This window comes from Centruroides vittatus, unplaced genomic scaffold (genome assembly GCF_030686945.1).
Source record: "Centruroides vittatus isolate TY-2023 unplaced genomic scaffold, ASM3068694v2 scaffold_1015, whole genome shotgun sequence".
Lineage (NCBI taxonomy): Eukaryota > Metazoa > Arthropoda > Arachnida > Scorpiones > Buthidae > Centruroides > Centruroides vittatus.
Genome location: NW_027122666.1, coordinates 2,104,459 through 2,132,457, shown reverse-complemented (window position 1 = coordinate 2,132,457; position 27,999 = coordinate 2,104,459). Strand labels below are relative to the sequence as shown.

Sequence of the window (27,999 nt, the reverse complement as noted above, 5' to 3'; positions counted from 1 at the left end):
AAACTATTCACTAAACACTTTGATCTTTATTTACATTCATATCTCTGGTTTTTACATAATTAAAAAAATATATATTTATATATTATTTTATTTTTCTGATACAGGTATTTTGGTTAAAAATGCTAAATACTGAGATTTGTATAAACTATTGGTTGGTATAAAATGTCCTCCTGGATGATGTACTATAACTGGAGATTTAAATTTTTCACTTAATTCTTCACTCATACCTGTGAAAAGTTATTAATAATTAAAAACAAAAAATTTATTATTATTATTATTTATTAAATTATGTTTAATTAGTGATTATTTAAAAAAGAGCTCTATATGCTTTTCTATATACCAGAATTTTCAATTTATGTGGTTCAAAATTCCTTTAAACTTTTTAAAAGGATTGCTTTATATTAGTTTTTTCAATATTTATAAACTTCATTTCATATACTTTTGAAGCCAAAGTTTTAAATGTTTTTAAACATAATTTTATTTATTCATTTTGAATGAAAAAACAACATTCACATATCCATTACAATTTTTTTTTAGCTATTTCACTTAAAAGAAATTCTATTCTAATAAACAATTCATAACAGTCCATACAAATTGCAGAAAAAAGAATAAAAAAATTTCCATTAATTCAACAAACTTAAATTATTGCTAGTATTAGTATGCTAAAACTATTAATATTACACTAGAAGAGTAAGATTAAGATAAATACATATATTATAAAAGAAATAAAAATAATACTAAATAGTAAATATAACTTACAGAAATTAAACATATATTCAACATATTAAATTTTCTAGTTCAGTTTTATAAATAATTTCATTATAAACATTTATATTCATTTAATTCCATTATTTACTTAGTAGTAGTAGTAGTAGTAGTAGTAGTAGTAGTAGTAGTAGTACAATATTTACATAGAAGTATGTAGTAATTCCTTTCTATATAACATATTTAAATACAATTTAAAATTATACAATAAGTTTTATATTACATTAAATATTTTATAATATAATTTTTTAATTATAATGTAAATAAAAAAAAATTATAAGATTATTTTATTAAAATCAATGATTTTGAATTAAATTAAATTCCATAATATGTACAGTACATATTGCAAATTATTAGTCAGAACTAGATAATTTTTTTCTAATTTTAATTAATGAAATTTGGTCTAGAGGTAAACAGTTGTTATCTCATGAGAACTTCACTAATTAGGATTTTTTAAATTTTAATGTAAAAAATTTATTAAAAGTATATGTTTTTATTAAAGTTCTCACAAGATATGTGACTCTGCATACCTCCAGGCCAATTAATTAATTAAAAGTTAGTAAAAAAATTAGTCTTTTTTAAAAAGGAAATCCAGCAGTTTTGATTTGGTTAGTTTCCTGACTTTTATAGTATTTATCTATGTATGTGCTCTGTTTTTTCTTACCTTCATTAAAAATATTTGAATATATTTTAAGTGACTCATCATTTTCTACATATGAATTCAAAATTATATAACATTAACTCAGTAAAAGAAAATTTTAAACTAATAGTTTAAAATTTTCATCTATAAATTTTCATGTCATCTATAATTTTTTAAAATTTCCTTCATGTTATACTTTATTTATTTTGTTTTAAATCCTAACTGAGCTAGCTTGATATAACATTCTACATATAACTCCTGTTGATAATTCATTTTAAATTACAAAAAATTTAACATAGAAAATCTAACTTCATATCTTTATTAATATTCAAAACAGTAAAATTTTATTCTTCTCATTTTGTATTACATTTAATTTACTTTAAAAGATTAGTTAAAATAAATTTTGTTCATTTTTTCCTACATATTCCAACTATTCTTTATGTTTATAAATATTTAAAAATAAAATAAATTGATGTATATATGAAATAAGTAATTGACATCATATATAAGATGAATAAATAGCAAATTAATTTCCTTGAAATAAAGTTTGTAAATAAAAACTTATTTCTAATTATATCAATTTAAATGTCACTAAGTAATTTACAATTTACATAAAATTTTATTTTTTAAAATATATATATATATATATGTGCATAAATTATACACACATATAAACTATGCTAATAATACAAAGGCTATTTTTTAAATAAGGTCCATTTTTTAATAAGAAGAAAAGTACTGTAAATATCGTTAAAATATATTTTTTTCCATATTCTACATACTTTTATCTACTTTTCTACATAATTTCCATTTTGTTTAAACATTTGTCATACCGCTCAACAATTTTTTGAATTCCGACTTCAAAGAAATCTGCCGCCTGTCAAGAAGCCCAATCCACGACTGCAGTTTTCACTTCTTCTTCGTCGTTGAAATGTTGACCACCAAGGAACTCCTTTAAGTATCGAAACAAGTGAAAATCACTGGGTGCAAGGTCTGGACTCTGTGGATGATCGTATCGAGTCAAAACAATAAAGCACTGCCCAATCTTTTTGTTTTGTGATCGTCAGAAAGCAGTCTTGGAACGCACCGAGAAAACAATTTTCGATAATTTAGTTTCTCCGAAACAATGGTATACAAAACTGATCTTGAAATCTGTGGAAATTCAATTGATAACGTTGAAATCGTGAATCGTCGGTCCTCTCAAATTTTGTTATCCACATCACGAATCAAATCTTCATAAATCAGAGAAGGTCGGCCAGGGCGTGGCTCATCATGCACATTAACTCGCCCATCCTTGAACATTCTTACCCATTTTCGAACTTTACTGTCACTCGTACCATTATCACCGTAAACTTCACAAATCTGACGGTGAATTTCCGCTGCTGCCAAGTTTCTTGCATTCAAGAATCGAATAACAGATCGTATCTCACAGTCGGCGGGAGACTCAATTTTCTTAAACATTTTAAATTTCTACAGCTCAGCATACAGACAGACGATATGGCTGCAAATGGCATCAAAACGCGCGCCAAGCTCGCTTGGAGCAGAAGCGCATGCATACTGCTGTGATTGCACATTATTCTCACTTTCATTCACAAACGGACCTTATTTAAAAAAATAGCCCTCATATTTTTAATATTGAAGATGGCATTGTTTTTAATGTAAACATTACAACAAAATATTCATTTATTTTATTAAAAATGCATTAGAGAAGATATGTGCATTTTTAAATATATGATATAATAGAAATAAAATATATAATAATTAAAATTATTCTAAATTTCTTATCAAATTATGGCATGTTTTTCAAGAGAAAAAGAATATTTCATTTCTAATAATAAAAAAAAATGTTTTAGTAGGTTATTTAAAATCATTGACAAATTTTGGATTGATTCATTATAAAATGAGAAGCTTTGTCCAATTAAAATTCACATTTATTAAAATATTTTCTAATTTGTGTTTGTGAAGGAAAAGTAGTTATTTCAGTATAAACAGAAATTGGCACTATTTCCTAAAAGAATCCATCACATCTACTGATGAAAAGTTTCTCCAGATATGGGCAGACAACAATAAAATGATGGTTTGCTACAGGGAGAAGTTTTAATGATTGGGTGCTAGTGGTCCAGTCTGAGTGCAGGTGGTTTGATCTTTGACATCTTGCAGCTTTTCAAGTGTGAGCGAGGAAGGAAGAAAGGCCAGATTGGAGAAGAAAAAAAAATGGTTAAGCTTGAACTTTGAAACTGAACAGAACTCAAGATAAAGATCACTCCCATAGTTGTTGAAGTTCACAGAGAATGAGAAGCAATCTTCATCAGAAGACAGATATCAGAACTTTTTCCATAAGGACAAGAGAAAAAAAGAACTCTTAATGTGTTATCTTCAGTTTTATATAATTAAAAAGTATTCCTCTGTAAGGGAAGTTTAAACCCTATTACAAAAACTAAAGACTTGAATTGAATCTATACTTATTAATTATAACAATCATTGTCATTGTTAAACAATGAATGGAATTAATTCATTTCATCTTTATCTAATCCTATATTCTCTAATAACATAAGCAATTTCATTAAAGCACTGCAACAATCTATGACCTTTATGTTAAAGACCATGTAGATATTTTGTTCTTGAAGTAATTTTTACAAAGATGAAAAGTGAAACAAGACTTTATACAACTGATAAAGAGTTATATCTTCTACAGTTATGGAAACACAAATTGTAATTGTGTTATCATCATATGGTTCAATTATTTTATATTTCTGTAATGTTGCAAGAATAATTAAAATTATAATACCTGCTAAGAGAATTATTTGAATTGGTATTCTATAATTTATAACAACATCAACAATTATTTATAATATAATATAATTATATAAATAAAAAAAATTACACTGATTTTAGTTACTAATTAAATATATTCATATTGGTTAATCTATATATCATTAAGTGAAGAAACAGAGCTGAAATATAGTATTTATGTAGTATATCAGGAACGAACTAGACTTTATTTCTACAATGGTTAGAGAACATTATAAAAAGTTATATTAATCATATAAAATCTCATTTCTATTTGTTTATTCCTGTAAATAAAGTGTAAACATATTTATAAAACTGCCAATAACAGACTATTTTATAATAAAATATGCCTTAATTTTATCAATATCAATCTTACCACAAGAACTATTTATAAAAAAAATACAGAAATATTATGTTTCATAAAGTTAAAAATATATACAATAAATACTACCATTAGTAAATAAAGATATTTATAAATAACCATTTTAATTAAATACATTAATATAAATTGCTCACTACAATTTATCACTAATTAAGTGGACAAAAACAAGATAATTGAAAATGCAAAGTAGCCAAATACTTCAAAAGTTCATCATCATCATCCATTCCTACTGATACCCAGAAGGGGTACAGGTTAACATGGCAAAAAATCAAGCTTTTATACTATCATCCACTACTTTTCTCCAAACTCTCCTATTGACAGACAAGTTTTTAGCCTAGAGTAAAGTTAAATTCCTTTCCTCTAAGGCCTGCTTAACACTATCAATTCATCTTTGTCTAGGACAGTTTTTTGGTTTTAGTTTTGGTTTTTACTCTCTGATTTTAGCTTCAAATACCTGTTTGGCTAGTTGCTCTTCTCCCATTCTAAATGACCAAACCACCTCAGATTAGCCTCACTTACTCTTGACTGAATAATAGTTACCTAGGTTTTTTCTTATGATTTTGTCACTGTATCTATCTATTAAACACCACTAATTTTTCTAAATATTCTCATTTCTGCTGTTTCTAATTTTTGATCAATTCCCTTATTTCTCATCCAACTCTCAGAACCATATGTCAATATAGGTTTAAAAATTGTGTTGTACACAGCTAATTTTATCTTATGACTTATTCTTTCTTGTTTCAGATATATTTACTCAATTGGCTCCCTGTCTTATCTGTTTTGCTTAATCTATTTCTGATTTCCAAATCTAACTTTCCATCTTCACTAAAAATTGTTCCTAAGTCTGAGAACCTATTGATATGTTCTAAGCAAAAGTTTTTTTAATTTTACATTGTAATAGTGTTTCTGAATTATCAAAATATATGTATAAAATGAAACGTTTGTTGGGTTTATATTAAGTGATGTATAAGGAATATAATTCAACAGTTTGTTTTTTATATATATTAATAACTTCGTTTGTAACTATGACAAAATTATTTAATTTCTTAAAATAATCTATCAGAAAGGGCATCAATATATTAGAATAATTAATTAAAAACTGCTTAATTCTTGAAACCAAAACAATTTACTTTTCTGTAATGCTTTTGCTCTTTCTTTGAGTTATCCCCAGCTTACAACTGATTGGAATACTCTAACTAGTTGTAAGTTGAAAAGACTTGAAGTACAATAAAAAAGTTATTAAATAAACTTTAGTTTTCAGAATTAAGCAACTTTTTAATTAATTATTCTATCAGCAATATTTAGCATTTGTTGATTGTTTTGGAATATTTAAACACTAGCATATCAAAAGGATTTATATTTCAAATTACTTGTTATTTTTTACTATAAAACTTCGTATTTAAAAGCTTATTGTAAAAGAATAACCGAAGATAAAAAATTCTTAAGGTATGTAAAAAATTTTTTTATGGATTTCTATAATATGAAAAATAAACTGCAAATTTATGGAATTTGTAGGAACTCTCCAAAACTAAAAATAGATGTGTAATATTAAGCCAATCCTATGAATGTATATTCTTTCTGTGTTGGAAAAAGTGCTTATGGTACGTCACATGAAAAGAATTATTAATTTAATTAAAATAATTTCTATGTTAAGATATTATAAAAAAAAACGAATTTATGTATAATCTTTTGATATTTAGTTGACTGAGGAGGAGCAGTGCCCAAAACGGATTATCGTATTTGTAACTGTATCAACTAATAAAGATGAAATACCACCAAGTATTGAAATGATAACACACCTTGTGTTAGTCAATCAAAGAAATTAGGATAACACGGTTTCAAAAGATTAAATACTTATTATTTATTTATCTTCAATATAGAATATCAAAATACAGATAATAACTAAAGAAATCATCATGGGAACAGTGATATCTATTTAAGCAAATACAGAAGAACCCTGATTAATCAAGTTTCTTATTATCTGATTCTAACATGCAATTGAAAACATTGCGTTTTTTATAATTCATAAAAGCTTTATATGAATATACTGAGGGCATAAATAATGTAGTACTTTTAACCTCAACTGTATATAGCAAATGACTGATGCTGAGGTGACTATTCTTTTAACTCTTTTCACTAATTGTGAGCCTGGCCAAAGCTCCCACTGTGGGTTTGGCCAGGCTCACAATGAAGACAGGTGGATGGTGAAGGTCCAGAGCCAACATATACTGGACAGATTGCCAATAAGAAATGATGCTGAGGTGACTAAGAACATTGCAACAAAGGAAGAAATAAACTATTATAGAGTGAAAAACTCTAAAACACTTCTTAAAGAAAGTTTAAAACATAATATACACTGCAGGTCATTAAAATTGCTATACCACGAAGGCGACACATTATAAACACAAAATTTGCACAAAAGGTACAACATGCTGGGATATGCAAATGATTAGCATTCAATGCATGCTCGGAAAGCAGGTAGGAGAAAGGACATCTACAGTCTGTATAAACAGGAAGATTGTAAAGCCAGTTTTCTCATATGAAAACCACTTTTGCACATCAGTTGCCTGTGTAAGGAATAGGAATGCTTACCAGTATGCATCAGAGTTTGATCATAGCAAAAGCATAAACTGCAGTCCCTGTAGGCTATCATTCCACACTATTGCTGCTTGCGTTGATTGTGATCCCAGGACTGTCACGAGAATATGGAATCGATGGGTTCAGGAGGACCACACAGAACACTGTGCAGGATCTGTGTGGCCACTGGTCAGTAAGGCCTGAGAGAACAGACATCTTTTCCACATGGCCTTGCAGGATTGTACAGCTGCATCACGTATCTTGAATCAGGAACTTTGGTCATTTTCAGAGCAACAAGTGTCTGCACAGACAGTACAATGATGTCTACAGCATCACAGATTACTGTACAACAAAAAAAATGTTTTTGAATGTTTCCTTTATTTCATGAGTGGAATCTTACTAATTTTGGGATGAGAAAATCGAATATGACAAAGAAAAATTTTTATTAGCTCTAGTTTCTGTGATGTACAAGAGATAGCAGTATGTGATTTTAATGGCTTAAGAAGAAATGACACATTTTAATTACATATGCTAACAACATTGAAAGTGCTTTTGAATTTTTGAAAATGTTTGAATTTCAAATTCAAACATTTCATCAAGCCATTAACTTCACAGCAAACAACCAGATTGTTTTTCTTCTCAAAAAAAGGAATCATCCCTTTGACTTTCTCTGAACTGTGAAACCCTGACATCACATTGGAGAAGATTCCGTTGTTGTAGTCTTGACCCTAGAAGTTCCGCTTTATTCTTTGACAAGACTAGATCTTGAATGAGATCACTCAATTTTGCTTAATTCAGTCTGCGGTGTTTCATCTTTTATCTCAAAATCAGGGTCATGGAATATGGAACACTTGTTGGGTTCTTCTTCTCCCACACTTTCTTCATTTTCTACTTCAAGCTCATAATGTTGGAATGGAGTAGGAACTGGTAAACTATCTGAATGTTGAAATAGGTCAAATTGCAGATGGAATATTTGGGTATTGAACTGTTTTTTTTTCTTCATCGACAGTCCTGCCTTTATAAGTGGAGTTAAGCAGAAATAGCAATCATCCGTATGGTTTGTAGGCTCCTGCCAAATGATAGGCACAGCAAAAGCCATAGATCATTTTTTATTTTTCAGTCATTCTTGTAGTATAACTGAACAAGAGTTGCAACGTGGAGCCCATGACTTATCCTGCCCCTACCTTTATACCCAAATAATGGTGATAGGCAGTCTTCAGAAGAGGCATCAGATTGTGTTTCTGTGACGAAAATGTTATTTCACTACAAATATAACAAAAATTGTTCACTAAATTTACACATTTTCGTGGCATTTTGGTATAACCAGTATTACAGTTCAAAAGTACTCCAAAACCAGAAATTTTAACCAAGAAAAACAGAAGCAATATTAAACTCAAAGTCATACCTACATTTATTATGTTTATAACCTACAAACATATGGAGAACATTTTGCTATGTCAGTGCGAGGTGTGACAACTCCCAAAAAATAAATTTTCTCCAAAATACAAATGTAGACTCTAAAAAATAACATATCACTGTATCTCCAAAGCAAGAGCTAATTGGTCATTTTTATGGTGATTTTTGAATTCAGCAGATGAAAATACATAAGAATATGCTAATTTTGAGCCCGAAACAAAATCATTGTTGTCCAATGTTATCAGCATGGCAACCATTACTGCAGCTTCCCTTGACACTAGCAGAGACAGGTGCTCCTAAAATGATGTATTCAATGATGAATATGGATGCAGGAGTTGCATCATGTCTTTTCACACGAAGCCCAGTTCTGCTTACAGCATCATGATGACCATATCCTTGTATGGAAGCACCAAAGGGAATGATCATTGCCAGTTTGCATTCATCATCATGTTGTAAGCCCAGCACCTGGAATGATGGTGTGGGGTGCAGTTGGGTATACATCCTGGTTACCTCTTTTTGCATAGCCACCATTACATTTCTGATGTGTTAAGGCCCATTACTGTGTGCTATCTTCAAGACCTCTGTTATGCTACCTTTCAATAGGACAATGCATGACTGCATATTGCCCATGCTGTCCCGACCTTTCCGAATACAGAGGGTGTTTGACTGTTGCCCAAGCCAGCACATTCTCCAGATCTGTCACCAATTGAGAATGTCTGGTCAGGAGTTGCCAAGAAACTGGCACACCACCATTCCCCAGCCAGTACATTAGATGAACTCTGGTATAAAGCTGTAACAGCATGGATGGTTGTACCCGTACCTGCCATCCAAACTCTGTTTGGCTTGATGCCCAGTCAGATTACAGCTGTTATTACTGCCAGAGGCCACTGCACTGGGTACTGATTTCTGCATGCTCTGTATCTCAAAATTATGTGGCAATTTAATCATGTCTTTCTCACATTATATTGTATGTGTACAAAAAATAAATTCTGCTATTTGCTTTCCTTCCTGATCAGTAGCGTAGCGAGGGGAGGGCAAAAGGTCTATCATGCCCCGGGTGCCCTCGCAGAGGGGTACCTGGGACATGAAGGTAATAGTAACTATTCGTAATATATTATAGATATTTTAAGGTAGGTACTACATTCTATTATTATTTGTATTATATTTTTATTATGAGTAAATTCTATATATTATATTACTATATGTGTTTCTGGAGGGGGGCACCAATAAAGTGTCGTGCCCTGGGTGCCAGTTATGTTCACTATGTCACTGTTCCTGGTGTAGCATTTTTAATGGCCAACAGTGTATATTTATATATGTTACAAATAATTTATTTTTATTACTTTTTGTCATTTAACTTTAATGTGAATCAAACTCTTCATATTAAAACGTGGTTACAATGGGCAATTACTTATTGTGACATCATCACAATGCCAGGCTACAATTTTTAATCCTATTTTAATATGAAAAAATCACATGGCTTTTGGTCCAGACTGTAAGTTTGGATCCCATATAGTTAACCAGAGCCTCTGGTCCTTAACCTTTCCATATCTGGTCTTGATTTTCCTCTAACTCCATTCCTGAGATTAAGGAAGCACAGATGGACTAAACTAAATGATCTACAATTTCAAAATTGCAGCCCAATAATATACATTATATTCTTAAAACTATTGTAACTTATGTATTAGCTGTTTAATAAATAACGTAAAAATGTTCTTATATATGATTACATTCTCTAAAGCATAAAAAGAGACTTAAAAATGATACCATGTAAATACTGTATTTTATATTTGTAATTTTTAATTTGAAACGGCCATGGCTGTTCATTTTATTCAAGTTTTCAGTTATCAAGGTCCATATTACCACAGATAATCAGTATTCTACTATATTTGGAAGTAATATTTACATTGTTTACAAATATCTACAGAAGTTTTTGTTGTTCATTAACAGTTCTAATAAATGATAAGCCTATTCACAAAAACAGGATCTGTCTCTTGAAGATGAGAGAGAATGATCAGAATTCAGCTCATGACAATGCCCCAACAAATCTCTCTCCTAATTATTGAATATCTGGAAAAAATAGCAGATATCAGTACTTCAATAGCCTTCTTACCAGCAATGGAATTGTTTGGCTAGACATGCGAGGTAATGTCTTGTCTTGTAGAAGTTAGTTGGACATGAGTTTCTAGCCTATATCGCCCCCGTGGTAAAGTGTGACATAATTGTCATGTAATAGTAATTGTATGCATTTATGATGGAAGTATCGAGGGGAATAATGCCTTCTGAGAAGTCTGTTTAAGGGTAACTGGCCCCTATTCAGGTGTTACAGACGTGGAGAAAACCCAGAAAACTTCATGTGACCAGCCCATCCTGGCAAAGCGCAAACCCATGATTGAAATCCCAGTGTTCAGGGAATGGAACCATTGGCCAATGGTGGGCCATCACGGGGTAATGTTCACACAACAAAAAATAGTGCCACATCATGCCGGAAAACATGTGGGTCGCCCTTTGTTTTTGCAAAATTAGCAGTGAGGTCACTTAGGCATGCCGACTAAATCTGAGGCAATCTGAGGCAATTGGCAGAAACTGAGACAAATTTTTCCCGAAAAAAATCAACGAAAACCGAAACTGATGATAACCGAAGTCAATGAAAACTGAGGTATTACTGTAACTATTATTATTAATGTAAATATACCTACATATATCCATTACACCAAGTATATAACATACTGTATTTCTATATTCATGACAAAACAAATTTCTTTACAGTGACCACCAGGGCTGGCGAGGAAGGTTCAGTGTGTTCGCCGGAACCCAGCCCCGTGTTTTGAAAGGCTCTGCGGTGTACGAAAACTCATCAGACATTTTGCAGGTGTGTGTGGAAAATGCAATCGCATAATCCACTAATCGATGACAACTTGCTGCACACTGACATGAGTGCAAGATTTTCTCTCCCGTCTTTGCATTGAAATATTTTGTTGCAGCGTGTTGCAGATGTTGACATTAGTGAGGTTGAGGCCGAAGTTTTAAACGTGGAAATGTATATGTCGGATGTTCAGTGCCACTTTCCTGTAAGCCTAGAAGTTTGACAATAGCATTTGGAAAGTCAGTGGAATCATGCTCAACATAACTAACGCCATTGTCAAACTTCTAGGCTTACAGGAAAGTGGCGCTGAACGTCCGACGTGCACATTTTCGCGTTTAAAACTTCGACCTCAACCTTGCTATTAAATGTTGTCATCAAACATTGGCACGACTGCAACACAGGTGCAGAGGACATTAGGTGTTAAGGTGATTACCAAATTAGAAAACACCAATTTTGATTAACTTTTAACAGAATTATAATACCATAAACAGATGGAAAACATTTTTTTTAGTAGCTATGATTCAGTTTGAAGGCGTGACAAAAATCATCAAAGTCCAGTGTAAGTCCATAGTCTTTATATCCTGAAAACTAAAATCCAAAGGCAAACACTTTTTTTTTATTTTTACTTTTTATTTAGTCTAGTATGTAGTAATAAATAATATTTAAAAATAATTTTCACATGTAGTCTTATTTTGGGCGTGAATGGGATAAACAAAGACGCATTAGGCTATCCCATTGTTACTGTGTTCAACATTGGACTAATAAAAGACCGATTTACATCTCTGTCTATTCTTTCAATAGAAAGCAAAGTAGTAAACTCAATCAATTTTGATGACGTAATCAAAGATTTTGCGGCGAAAATAGCGAGAAAAATTATGTAATATTCATCTTACAAAAAATATATGTAACATCCTTTGTACTTATAATAAATAATTCCTTATTGTGAAATTTAAGTATAGGATTTGAAAGTATTCTGGTCCCGCAAAATTTTTGAACCGGGCCCCGCAAAAGGTTACGCCGGCTCTGGTGACCACCCTACCAGGTAACTATTTTTTGTGGTCAGCTTAATAAGGATTCATTCCATACCATCATTTATATTTTTTTGAATATATTTTTAATTTTTTTTATAACTGTATTGTTGTTGCCTTTTACTAAACATATTGTATCAATATCATCAGTTGCTCAATGGTAGGTAGCTAAGGCAACAAAAATATCAGCCTCTGGGGAACCCAGGATACCCTAGATCTGCTACTTCAAGAACAATCTGTTCTGGATATGTTAGACCATTTCCACCACCTAACTCTCATTATGAGTCTGGTAAATCTCAGAATTGACATAGAAAAATGCTCTTTTAGTATTCACACGACAGGTAACATTAAAGAAATCTTGGATTGTATATAATATTATATTGCTTATATTTTATAAACAAATTAATAAATAATATACTTACTTTTTGGTATTACTTGATCTGTTTCACCCATTACATGTAAACTATTTATAGAAATTGATTCTTTGAAAAGAGATTTATGATAATTTGATCTACTTATGAAACCGGCAATTAAAATCACAAAGTTAAAAGAATACTCCAATTCTGCAAAAAAATATTCTAATTTTAAATTTTTATTAAATAAATATTGTATGATACTGTAAAATATTATGCTACAATTAATATAACATTTTTATCATTAAATAATAATAAAACCACAAACTAAATTAAACTAAAATTTATAATTTTATAATTTATTAAATTTTTATGTAGTATTTAACTTACAGAAATTAAAATATTTCATAAAGTTCAACTAATGGTTTTTTAACAATTAAAAATAAAAGATGTAATTAGTTGAATTAGTTAAAATGTTATTGTTATTGATAAAATAGATAAGAACTATATGCTCTTAGGTTTTTCAATTATTCCTTCTACTCTGAACTATTTCATATATTGTGTATATAATACTTCAATATTCAACAACTTTTAAGTTTTTATAAATTAAAATGCCTACATCTTTTCTAAACTTCTATCAATCCATCTCCAAAAGCATTTTCTATCAAAAAGTTATCAATATCACAACATCGAAGTTAGCCATTATCCACAGTATATAAGCAATATACTGGTTTGAATTATCAAATAACTACTAACTACCTTATAACCAGCAAAAATTTTACTGAAAGCAAGTATTGTTGGTCTAATTTAGACCATCTCCAGGTTCTCTATTTTTTAAATACATTAAAGAATTCATTGCATTATGGAATGAAAAGTGTGTTCCATATTGGAATATACTTTCAAAAATAGAGAACCTGAAGGTAGTCTAAATTAGACTGAAAATATTTGTTGTTAATAAAACTTTTGCTAGTTATAAGGTGTTAATATTTATTTCTTAATCATTATCACTTTTAATAAATAATAAAATTTATTATTCTAGCAAGCAACAGAGATAAGAAATCGTGTGTGTTTTAGGGAAAATTATGAGATAAACATTTCTTTGGCAAACTTTACACATTATTAAAATAATAACAACAAATTAAAGAATGAAAGAAACAAAATTAAAATTGTAGTTAAAATAAACTTCATTTAAAACAGACATTAACTAAAAATGAAAAACTGCAAATAATTGAAATTCCATTTTCGTTAAATAAGCAATTAATAGTAGTGAAATCTAAGTACAGAAGCAGAACAATCAAAATTTACACAAATCTATGTGAAATAATATGACTTTATAAGACAAAAATAAATAAATAAAATATTTTTATATGCATGAAAATTAAAATAATGGACTGTATATTCATGACATGTTAGATACAATAGCGCTTACAAGATTAAATCAAAATTCAAGAAATTAAAAGATTACAGTAACTGATATTTCTCTCAGGTTATCTGAATTTCTTTGATTTACTATACAGGTAACTTTCCATCAATTATTTCATGATAATCATGTAATAATATCTCTTTGTTGAATGATTATATAATTTTGAATAATTCCAATATTTTTTTTTAGAATATTTTAAACATTTTTTCAAATAGTATTAACTGTTGTAAGTTTATGAAATTCGTTTTTATGCTTTGGAGTTAATATTCTTCATATTGCAGTGTCATCCAATAGTTCTTGTAAAATCATTTTCCCTGAAAGTTTAACTTTTTAATTGTTTTAATAGGTTTAAAAAATTAATACAAAAGTAAAATAATAAATCAAAACCCATGTTCATTTTAATTACTCAGCACACTTACAAATAATAAATTTTAAATCATAAATACAATGCCATGATAAAGTGTGGTTACAATATTTCACATTTTATTTCATTACATCATATTTTAGTAGTAAGATTGACATATAGTGTTGATGTCTTGATGGTAATCTTCACTTATGGGCTACTACACTTACTTAATTTCTAACTTCTTGTTTTTATAAAAATGTCTTTATTGTCACCGATTTATTAAAGAAGCTTCTTAAAAACTTTTAAATGTGGTTTATGTCCAATTTGGTGACTGTTTTAAATTGGTGTTTTCATAATGATGATGATTTTAGATGACAATAATATCATGTTTATCAGTAAAATTGTGGGAGATTGGACTTGAGAAAAAAAAAATATTTTTTCGGCTGAAAATTTAATTAAAAATTTGCTATAATTTTCCCTACAATTGTTAAAATTGTAAAGGATATGATTTTATCCCTCTGTGGAGTCACTTCCCTTTCAAGATGATACATCGAATGTCTCACCAGGAACTTGGCGACAAGAAATTGTTATTGGACATAGGTGCTGCAACATTGCAAAAAAAGGGCAAGGGGAAAAAAAAGGAGGATCCCCAATAAAAGGCAATGACTGATGACGACAACAGTTGGTCCACGAGAGAAGTTTGTCTGCTGAAAAAAGGGGACAGTTCGTTCCTCCGAGAATCCACAGTCATCAAAAGTTTGTCCTAGTCAGAGTGTTTCCTCAATGATCGAATGAATACCTTAGTGACCTCCTTCCATCCTTAGTTATCCTCAATATACTCCATTCAAATGAACTCCATAAAGTGAACACTGTAAATAAGTGAACTCCTTTAAAATGACTCCTCGAAAGAGAACTCCTTGAAAAAGTGCACACCTCCATCCAAAGGTGAACTCCATCAATCCTTCAATTTGCCTCAGATCCCTTACCAGGTATCTATGAATCTTATATGTAAACTTTCTCTCTCCAACTTGCAAACTAGTTAATATCGCAGACATAACCCTTACTATGAGATAATAACCATTTTGTAGAACTAGCTTAATAAACAAAATTTGTTATTGTCAGAATTGTGTTTGGTGCACTTCCTAAATCTGTGCCATCCCTCGTATCGAATCCAAACACCTACAACGCAACCACTTGAACAGAGAAAATACAAAATTAGCGACCACTTAGGTTTCTGTGTCTACCTAGAAGACACAGTGGTGTCAGTCCTGACGAATTAGTCATTGCAGTCTTTGCCGACACAATGTCAACCCTTCGGTCCCATGGTGCCAAAGCATAGGGGGCACTTTACGCATTGTCACAAAATTGTTCTTTATATATATAAATCGTGATATTAACTTGAAATTTACAGGATATGTAAATCAGGGTTTGGTATGCAAATGACCAGAACTGCAGTGATTGTACATGTATGCTCAAGTAGCACCCTCTTAGCTGTTGAGTAGGAGTATAAATACAGGGTTGTTTAGGAGCCACACAAATAGTACATTGTGGATATGAACTATAAAGTGTTTCCAGGACTCACTATACCTTGTCAGCAATGAAGGACATAATACTAACAAATGACAGAGTTTGAATATGAATGAATGATTGGCCTGTATAAAAGCAGATTTTCATACCACAGTTTTGTTGCTCCTGCAAGGTGTAACACCATGACAGTGATGCATATGGTGGCAGTGGACTGGCAGTGGAGGTAGTGGAAAGTGATGCATATGGAGGGAAACTGGGTGCTTTGGAAATTCAGCAGTGGATCTGAAAATGTGATGACATCTCTTTCATATGACAGTGACAAGCCATTCTGCATAATTGCAAGTGTTAACACAGCAGTGGAGCACTGCAACAGATGTAATATTGTCTGCCAGCACAGTCTGATGCTCTTTGCTTCAAAGGGAACTGATTGCACATGTGCCTTTGTAGCAGATTCCATTGACCTTAAACTATCAACACAGGTAACAGTAGCATGCTGATTAGCAGTAAGTCATGTTTTCAGACAAGTTCTGATTTGGACCACAATGATGGCCACATGAGCATTAGAAAGTATGGTGAACACCATGCATTTTAGAGTGCCATATTGGCGGAATGCCAAATGCGATGATGTGAGGCGCCATTGGATATCATTCATAATCTTGCCTGCTATGATTGCAATCTTCAACAACGACCACTACATCAGAAAAGTTGTAGAGACAGAAGTCATATCCTTCCTGTCACTATATTCCAGCAGGATAATGCCTGATCCATGTTACCAGGAATATTCAAATCCTATTCAAGGCATGGCAAATACCACTTCTTCCCTGGCCTATCTGTTTGCCAGACATATTATCTATTGAACATATTTGGGATATGATCACTTTCAAACTGACCAATCAAAGTCCTTAATTGGTCAGTAGGTGTATCATAGTGTCAATTCATTATCACTATGTACAACAGCTCTTATTGTAGCTCATAGAGGCCTTACAAGATACTGATGTTATTAAGAATAATTGTGTAATTTTTATGAAAATTTATTCATTTATGTACAGTCATATTAGTAATGTAAGGTATAATTTTATTCTAATTGGATAATTCCTTTATGGTATTGCAATTTTAACAAACAGTAGCATACTGTATACTAATGTCAATTTGAATTATTCATTACCTTTATTAGTATATAATTGAGTTTTAAACTATTTCTTACCTTCATTTTGCTGAAGAGCACATAACAAAGCTGCCAATGCAGCACCTTGACTAAATCCAAGAATTCCATCAAAATGACCCTATATTATAAAATAAAATGCACTGAGTTAATTTTTCTTTTAATTTAAATATAAAGATTATCTATGCATTAGATTACATTAAAATTATTTTCACAATTCAGCTGATCACTGCATCTTATTGATAATAAACAAAATTTTGAGCACTCAAGGCAATGCAGAACCCTCACACAGTTCCATCATTATTTGATGATAGCTAGCTGCTCAGTAGATATCAGTACAAAATATTTTTGTCCTGTTAAAATATTTTATACTGATCCTGAGATGCTCTACAACTTTGTAATTTAAACTATGCTGCTTTTTAAAAAATGGTTTACTTATATATATAATTTTAAAAACTTTCAAAAAGAAAAGTCACTTTAAAAATGATTATAATAAAAATCACTCCGATCTTTTCAACAGTCCTTTTTTTATTATTAAAGAGATGTACTCCTGTATACTAGAGAGTTCACATTATTATTGTTTGTTCCTAACACTGAAGAGGAACTGTTAATTGATGCAGTTCAAATGCATATGGTGTAAGTACATCTCTTCGATAATAAAACAAGCTTGGTCAAGCCGATCTGATAGTGTGCTCCACAAAAGTGATAAAATATTAATTTTGTTTAAAATAAATTTTTATAAATCCTTGAAATCATCAGTAGTTGTTGCACATGCACAATAAATGAATTGAACAGAACATAACACTTAGGTAACAAAAGTGAAGTCATTGTGCATGTGTGTGGAAATCTGACAAATGGACAAAAGTCCTAACATAAGCACTTTACCACTATAGTGGAGCATGCTAAAAAGGACTGTTGAAAAGATCAGAGTGATTTTTATTATATTCATTTTTAAAGTGACTTTTCTTTTTGAAAGTTTTTTAAAATTATATATATAAATATCCTTTTTTTAAAAAATATATTTAATCAATCTCCTGAATTCACATATGCTGCTATTTTTACATGGGACCAAAATGCTGCTATTTTTAAAGCAGCATATGGCATAGAACCAAGATGGGATTTATGCAAATCCCATCTTGGTCCTATAAAAGTAGGTGGGAGTTTATGATAACTAGAGATGTACCAATTAATCATTTTCTAATTGTTAATCATACTAATTAGTTCCTCCACTGATTAAATTATCTACTGACAGTTAATTCTTCAATAATTGAAGTAATCTGTAAATAATCTTTCGATTTGAAAAACCTACTTTTTAAGTGAAAAATTATTAAATTAATAATAAGATTAAATAAAGAAATAACATTTTTATTAATAATGACAATTCAGGATAATCATGGTGACACATTCAGTTTTGTTAGAAACTGCTAACTTTTTGTATTTGAATTCTTATTCAAACTGAAAATGTTCTATAAATATTTTCAGATATATATTTTTTATGAACTAAGCTTCAATCTCATTGATAGCTAATTATTACATCTGACTGATTAATTTTCAGTGCCATATGCCTATTTTTGAAAACAAGTTTTTGTTTTTAAACAAGTAAAGTTATTACATTGCCAATTATTTCATATTGTTTTGTTAACTACATTGTAATTGAAAGAATGTCTGATGTATGAAAATATAACATAAATCAATTAATTATGGAAAAAGGTGACCACCAGAAATATTAAAGTCATTGCACATTGTTTCAGAATGGTATCAGCATAGAATTGCCAAGAAATTATATAATCCATGTTCTATATTAACAAAATATTATGTAACATAGCACATTGTTTGGACGAAACTGTCCAATGTTTGGTTTGACCTCTAAGTTCAACACTATTGAAACTACATGTTATTTTATTTAATAAATGCAAATTTATCAAATTTGCATTATAAATCATCAGTATTATATTCAGAATATAAAGAAATGCATTATTAAATGACATTTATACATACATGTGCTTCAAACGTTTCTTTAATAAGCTGCAAAGATTCATCAAATCCTACACAAACATTAGAATCTAATTGTGGATCAAAAGTTCTCTCTTTTTGTGTAAACCACCAACCACGGCCTAAAAATTAAAATAATATGTAAAGAATACATTATTTTATTTTATTTTACATTACAGTATTTGTTCAAACTACAAATTTAAAAAAATATTTTTTCAAACATCTTACCTGGTCGTAAGCAAGAACCTTCTGCAGGATTATCATTGGGTATAATATGTGGTGCATCTATAAATACTGAAACAAAAATAATAATTTAAAAATAATTTTCAATATTAACTTAACTAATTACAAAATACAGTAGAATCTTAATTATTTGAGTCCTAATTAACTGAGGTTCTGCATTATCTGAGGACAGTTTTGTTTTGAACCTGTAACTAAATACATTATTTTTCTTATATTGTAATTCATAAAAGAAAGTTTAAAATGATAATCAAAACATTTTGGAATACATATTATGTTATGTCTCAACATTTCAAGGTCCTGAGTCCAGAAATGTAAAAGTCTCCAGAGAGATCATTTTTTGACCAATTGTCATACTTTCCATCTGTACCATATAACCAGGGCCGGCCTTCTCGATAAAGGGGCCCGGGTGCAAGAAACTATTTGGGCCCAAATGTTTTTCTAAAATAAAAAAATTTACAAACACGAACATATATTAATGCATGTTTATTTAAAGCGTGATTTTGTTCTTGCTAATACATTAATTACTTCAGAAAAATTACTAAAAATACTGCATTCTTGATAATGTTGGGGCCCCCTCAATCGCGGGGCCCCGGTGCGTAGCATCCGCCGCACCCCCCCGATGGCCGGCCCTGCATATAACAACCAGGAAAGTAATATATAGCCACAACTTTTGTATTACATATCATGTAAAGAATGTTCCAATAGTTAAAAACTTCAGCAAATAAAAGGATTCAGACAAACATTAACTTGGTATCTTACTAGTTATAATGCAGAACATTTATAACTAATTACATGCATCAAAACAATAATTTAATGAAGCAAATACATCATAATAAAGTCACCAATACTGGAAAGTGAGGATATATGATCTAACAAATGATAACCATTGGAGATAAAAGAACAGTTGTAACTCTTCTAGCAACTGGAAGAACTATCAGAAATTAATTTTACTTTAAAATATACTCCAACACAATTTAATGAACAAAAACGTTTTTGACTTAAGCTTATAGGTCTTCATAAGTTGAACATTCGAACATAAAATATATCAGGTCAGTTGTTGAGCATTTTTGGAGAAAGGTCCTAACAAATCTCTCTGGAATTTCTGAAAAAGAAAACACGAAGCTCCAATGTATACTTTCATACACTATGAATGGAAAATAATGCTAAGTTGAGGAATGGAGACACTCTAGGATGGTAATGCTCAAGCTCTACTGTAAGATTTCAATTCTGTGGCATCTGACCTTTTGTTTCTGGGGTACAGATTTGTAAATCTAGTTAATATTTAAGCATAAAGATTATATTATTATATTATATTATAAGCAAACATTATACTACACATATATTTATTATAATTTATCACATATAATAAGAATATAATCTTTGTGGTGTTCTTTAATCTTTTAAAGACAAGATTTATAGTTTTTCCTAATAGCAACTTATGAATGCAGAATTATTTGTAAATATTACATGTTAAGATGCTAAACTTCTTTTATTTATGTAATTATAATACTGTATATAGAAACATTAATTGTACATTAAATTTCATAAACAGATTGTTAAATCAAGTTTATGTTTTAATAAAAACAAGTTTTAATAGAACAAGTTTTGGTAAAATTATACCTTGACATGCAAGAAATATGCTAGTTCTCTACATACATGAGCAGTTTTTAATACTAATTAAAAATAAACTGATATTTTGCTAAGTTATTAATATAAACATAATTCATTTAATGAATACAAAATATGCTACACATAAATAGAAATCTATAAATGTTTAAAGATTTAGTCAATTTATGTAATCTACCGCAGTGTTCTTCAACCTTGGGCAGGAAATTTTGTAACAACAAAATAATATTTTAAACTTGTAATTAATATAAACAGTTTTTATTTATTTTTTATTATTGCAATTGTTTAAATAAAGTTCATTATAACTCAAAATTTTATTAAAATTATTAGATACCACTATAATTACCATAAAATAATAATAATTAAAAAATTTATAAAATAATTACGTTTATGATTAACAGTTATCAAACAAGTGTCAGTCTTGTGATAATTCCCTATCCCTTATACCTGTTGTTACACTTAGTAGATACTGCAGTATTGCATCAGCTTGCTTATTGGGCATGTAGCAAAAACTCATATTTTATTGTGGCTGTGCATGACTCAAGAGCGAGTGATTGACATGCAAAGCAACACCATTACAATATACAGTAATCAGTATCTTGTTATAGCCAGTTATGACAGTTGCACATGCCACCTGCATCTAAACAGTTTAATTCTAAGAAAAGTTATCTTTAGCCTTCTGCTGGTCTGCAAAATATTACTTCTATTTTTGCCAGTCCACAGGTATGAAAAGATTGAAGAATGCTGATTTACAGTATTGAATATTACTTTAAATTTAAGGTACAGTCATATTTATGGTGCATAACACTTTTAAAAGGGATTCAGAAGAAAGCTGGGTGATGATTAGATGTATTACACAATAAAAAAGATTAATGATGTATTCAAAATAAAGTAAACTTAACAGAATAAAAACAATTTTTCTTTCAGTGTCATTATCATATGTTGAATATTTTCCATTATTACAAAAATTGTATATACATAATGTGTGAATAATAGAGAAAACAGAGAAAGACTGAAATACTGTTTCCTCTCCTTACAAAAAAACCTATTTAACAACAAAATATGCTGATTCTAAGGCACATTCTTTCTGGGAATATCATAGTGAAACCACTTTTTCATGGAATGACCTTCAGTTGATGAGCCCACACATGACTCCTTGTCTCCATTTAGAAAACAGAAATTCAGATTCTAATTCATTTTGTTTCCTTACAATGTTTACATTTGGTTTCATGCTTGCTTGCTCTTTCCTAAAAATGATTTTAAGACTTTTAATGAATGGCAATTTTATGAATGTTTAATCTTATTTTCAAACATAATATGTACATAATTAACCAAGTAATTGTTTTAATTAATCATATATTTTTATGTTTCATTTTAATAAACATATTTATATACTTGTTTATAAAAAAAATAGAAGTAAATTATTTAAAAGCAAAACATCAAAATATTTTAATTTTAAATATAAACACAATTTATAAAATAATTTATATATGTAATATTAAACATGATAATGAATGATCTTAGTATTAAAACATGCATATTGAGAATTATATTAAATGATATTATCCTTAGGATTCTTTATTGTTTTAATAAAGAATAATATAATTATTCTTATATTACATATATATTTATATTTTTAGTACTTTCAATGATGATGGACGAACTAAACTCCCAAAACTGGTTCTGAAAATAGTCTTGGTAGGATGAAGACATGTACAACAGATATTAAGAGCAAGGATAACTTGGCTGTAAACTACAGAATTCATTCTTTATCACCTTGAGATGTTTTAAAAATTTTATAATTGAACTATTGTGAATTCTAAATAAAAAGATAAGTAAGTTTTCTTGCTATAACCTTAGCATAAGTATTACTATAAAATATTTATATCAAGTACTAGAAAAATATGTAAAATAATAAAATAATGCAAAATGAAATGCTGCTTTTTTTTTTTAAACAATATACAGAAATCAAAACAATGTTCTTTTCATATTAGTTGATCAACATGCAGCATAGCATTATATTAAAATAGCACATGAAAGATTCAGATTCATTTTTTGCCTTATAGTAATTCTTTTTTTGTTCTTTTTTCATAAGGATAAATTTTCTATAGAAAAATAAAATGTAAATAAATACCAAATCTGAAACAATATCTGTAACAAATGTTAATCTTTATTAGTATTATAAATTTAAAAGAAAATAATTCCATAGAATACCTAACCTATTCATATATTCATAACAGAAAGGAAATAAAAAATGAAGAATAAATAAATAAAGAACATATAGTTATAATGTTAATAGTTTTTATCTAACATCTCATAAACATTTTTATTAATTTAATTAATGTTTTCAATTTTTAATTGATTATTTTATTTTCATTTTTACACTGCTTAAATATCATGATATTATAAATACATATACAGGGTGGGCCAGCGAAAACGAAACGGCAGAGTGTTCGTGTTCGTCCAAGCAAAGCGCTCGGACAGGTCGATTTTACTCTCGAGGGGACATCTTTTGCGATAAAGTTTTTGCGATTCTGAATATTAACTAAACAAACATTTTTTTCGAAATAAATGCTTGTTTAGTTAATACAAAATAAATGAGTTTTTAAAATTTTTTGTTGTCTGTTGTATTCAGAATCGCAAAAACTTTATTGCAAAAGATGTCCCCTCAAGAGTAAAATCGACCTGTCCAAGCGCTTCGCTTGGACGAACACGAACACTCTGCCGTTTCGTTTTCGCTGGCCCACCCTGTATATAATATGAATAAGTAATATGATTTTTATTCCTTTTACTCTTGTTAACATAACAGGAAATTGGCAAAACAATGGAAATCAAAGATCCTTGAAAACTCCTATCACACTATATATTTAATAATAGAGATAGGGAAAAAGTAATAAAGATATAAAGAGAACTTCAAACAAAATATCAAAAAAAAAAAAAAAAAAAACAAAAATAGGCACTCATGAATCAATTGTTCTTACAAATGGAATGAAAACATAATTCTGTTATGTTATCAGTCTATATTAAAAAACTGATAACATAAGATAAAAAAATAACTTATTATAATTGCCTTATACAGTCCTTATTTCTAAAGTTATTTTTAATTGTCTATATGGACATTACTCATTACTAGGAATTTACACTGGTGTTTAGATATTGACACAAGAATGAGAATTAGTTCAGAAAAAACAAATTTTTTTTATTATATCACCTGTAGTAATTTTCCCTGTACACATATTACACATGTTTCGGGCTTGCATGCCCCTCATCAGCAGTATTTATTACTACAAAACAAATAAATACATATTCCAACACAGAGTACAGCTGGATTATATTTCTCATTTTAAATTTACATAACATCATTTCAATCAAGGTTTTGTTCACAACCATTCAACAACAGTAAGATAAGGCAAGTCTCTGTTGTCGAATGGTTATGAACAAAACCTTGATTGAAATGATGTTATGTAATAGCTGAATAGGGGCAATAATTGAATGATGTTATGTAAATTTAAAATGAGAAATATCATCCAGCTGTACTCGGTGTTGGAATATGTATTTATTTGTTTTGTAGTAATACTACTGATGAGGGGCATGCAAGCCCGAAACATATGTAATATGTGTACAGGGAAAATTACTACAGGTGATATAATAAAGAAAATTTGTTTTTCTGAACTAATTCTCATTCTTGTGTCAATATCTAAACACCAGTGTAAAGTTGTAGTAATGAGTAATGTCCATATTGTAGACAATTAAAAATAAAAAATAACTTGTTTGAGGGTAAGATTGTAAACTTTAATAAAAGACAAATATACAAAACAACAGGAATACCCTCTTTACATTGTGGAAATAAAAGCAATACTAAGCATGGAAAGAGCACTCCAAGAAACAACTGCCCATACACTCAAAGTAGAATTGTCAATTCTCCTTATTTGTTAGAAGACTCCTGAGAATTGGCAAAAACTTTTAAATTTTCTCACTCTTAAATTGGGGCCTATTCTTCTTATATTTACTTGATAAGATGATAAACTTTTGATTTACATATTAAAACAGACTAATGAATAAGCAGGTGTTTTGATATTGCTAAGAGCAAAAATTGTCAAATCTGAAATTTCACACTTGTGGATTAGAAAATGCCTGCAATCAACTGTTCAGGAGTTGGCGAGCTCAGTGGCAGATCTACAGAGCTTAAGACCAGGACCTCTAACTTTTAAGTGTCCCAAGGCACAATGCAAAGTATGTAATTGTTAAATATGGAATAGAACATAAAAGTGTAAGCAATACCAATTTAGAAATTTCTTGTTAAAGTTGAAAAATAATTGTAATGTGGACAATGGCCAGTACATAACCTTTTTATATCTATATATTTGAACATATATTGATAGGAAGGCCTAAGATTTTTCTAAAACAAATTTCACAAATTTCATTGCAATCTATTTTATAATAGTCTTTACTGAAAATTTTTATAATAAGGTCAAAAGAAAATCAGTCAAAATGACAATCTTTGGCTAAAACTGCTTAAAGCATTTGGAGATGAACAACAAAAGATAAAATAATAATTTTATTTACATTTAATATTTAAAAGTTTTAAAAAAAGGAACATTAAAAACATCTCAAGCCCAAGATCCCAAGAAATGGTAGAAGTTAACTTAGATCCAACCTCAGGAAAGCTTAAAGATCAAAACAGTATCTTAAAAATTGCTAAGTGGTAAGATCAAGCTCTTAATGAAAGGTTTCGCCCACCCTGAGAATTGTAAATCCCTCCTATACGAGTAAAAAAGTCAAGGAACCATACCCGTAATGGCGAACCTTGGTGAAATATATTTGCCTCCAAAGGTCAATTTTTAACATGTATCAGTACATTGCCTATTCTCCATGCTCCGCATCATCACAGATTGCCATCACTCTCCTCGACCGATGTTCCACGTCGTGCACTTCAGTACTGGCTATAGCTTACACCTCAGTGCTCAGGTAGGGGCAAACCCCACACCCCCTAAAACTACATAACATCAAGAACTCCATGAACAGTCAAGTGGGCTACTCAAAGCCAGCATAGTTGTGTGGCTAAATAGTTAAACATGATAATCTTAGTAGAGCAACGCAATCTCGTGACCCGATTTTGGTAAGCAACATCTCGCAAAGAGCCACTCGTAGAAGTACGATTCCTTTAACTTTTTTGCTCCTATGGAATATGCTCTACAGGTCTGATAAGTCCCAACTGTCTCATTCAGACCATTGGGACCTTATCAGATCTTGAATTGAGCCTTTCTCTTGCTATTATGAGCCAGCCTGTAATCTGTATAATATTTAAACTTATTTATATGTAGTTTGTTGACAAGTCAAAAAACTAAAATCACATTTAAAATAAATATGTTTACCCAATTCGGCGATATTTTTTACTATTTTCCTGAATCCACCAAACTTCTCTTTAAAATATCCAGCATCTTGACTTGAAATAATGAATATTTATAGTTTTTTAATAAATATATAACAGAAATATGCATTAAACCATTTATTTACTTATTTTACTTACCGATATCCGTGTAAGCAAAGGATCTTAAAAAAAATTATAGATTTAAATATAACTGTTTTAATTTATAATTCAATAAAGCAACTTACAAATAAATTGATCATAGTCATTAATACTTTACGGTACCTTTAAAGGCATTTTTCGTAGTAAACAAAAATAAATAATACAGCATTTATGTAAGTTTCATTAAGATAAATATAGATGGCGCCAGTAGCAAAATACAGTATTTTAAAATATAAAATAATCGTTTTTAATAACAATAAAAATGAATAAATAATAACTTTTCTAAATTACTGAAGAAATTTGATAAATTTATTCTCAACAGTAGCCAACTGATATATCAGTTACTTATTCATAAACAACTCGGTAGCTCCCTCTTTGGAATAATTCTTACACTATGTGTTTTTAATTTAATTACGTAACAGTTTTCATGTTTAAGTAGCTTATATTAAAATTTTAAATTTCTACATGGCAGTAACTGATACAGTTATTTTACTTCTGTGTATATTGCAGTGGTCATTGGAAGCGGTGCTTCCACCTTCCAATGATCTTCCTTCCAGCATTGCTGCAATGAAATTTCAAAACGTACTGAAGCTCCTTAAAAAAAAAAATGTACTATTTTCCTTTAAAATGTACTATTTCTATGGTTGGTTCCTTCTGATATTAATATACCATCATACTCAATTTTTGTGCTTATTTCAAATTCATATTCATGAATACTTGTTAAATAACTTAAAATTAAATATTTCATAAAAAGATTTTATGAAAATAGTTTGTATGGTTTTTTGTTAAAGTTGATTATTAGTTACAGCATTAAAAGTTGATTTTTTAAAAATATAATAGTGATGGCTAAAAAAAATTATAAATTAAATATGTGTGGACAGATTCAAATTAAGAAAAGTTATTTCTTTTACCAAGATTATTAAAATTGAAGTTCATAATTTAAGAATTAAATTATAGTGGTAAAAAATAATATAAAAGTATTTATATTATTTATACTCGTACAATTTCAAAACTATTTTCTGTAATAATTCGACTTTGACTTCAAGGATATTTTGATATTATTGACGACAAAAGTTTAAAATCATTGATTTTCTTACCTGTCCACTGTTTTTGTTTGACAGAGTTGAATTGTTTGTTGTAATTGGATAAATCAAATTAGCAAGTAGTGACACTAGTCACACTAGTGAGACTTTATTAAACTAATTTTTTTCGTATTTTCTCGTTAAGGCATGGAATATTATTTTGTACCATAAATAGTACTAAAGTATTATAATGTACTCAAAATGTACTCAAAATCTAAGTGTACTTTCGATGCTCTCAAAAAAGCAAAATG

General features: G+C 29.6%; 1 protein-coding gene across 1 annotated transcript; it reads right to left on the bottom strand.

Moving 5' to 3' along the window:
* Window positions 1–11: 11 nt before the first annotated feature.
* LOC136986241 (esterase OVCA2) lies at window positions 12–26,920 on the bottom strand. Its single transcript, XM_067283734.1, has 8 exons — window positions 26,790–26,920; window positions 26,667–26,689; window positions 26,512–26,582; window positions 19,496–19,561; window positions 19,274–19,389; window positions 17,318–17,396; window positions 12,887–13,027; window positions 12–227 (listed from the first exon to the last, which is right to left on the bottom strand). Exons 1-8 carry the CDS (start codon window positions 26,799–26,801, stop codon window positions 88–90), a joined length of 648 nt encoding a protein of 215 aa, XP_067139835.1. The 5' UTR covers window positions 26,802–26,920; the 3' UTR covers window positions 12–87.
* Between the last annotated feature and the right edge of the window lie 1,079 nt (window positions 26,921–27,999).

Bases quoted from the DNA above. Each gene is read 5' to 3' on its own strand.
- LOC136986241 (XM_067283734.1), bottom strand. The intron at 26,583-26,666 runs GTAAGTAAAATA...CATTATTTCAAG, and splicing joins CTTTGCTTACACGGATATCG to TCAAGATGCTGGATATTTTA. The intron at 228-12,886 runs GTAAGTATATTA...AACTTTTCACAG, and splicing joins AGATCAAGTAATACCAAAAA to GTATGAGTGAAGAATTAAGT.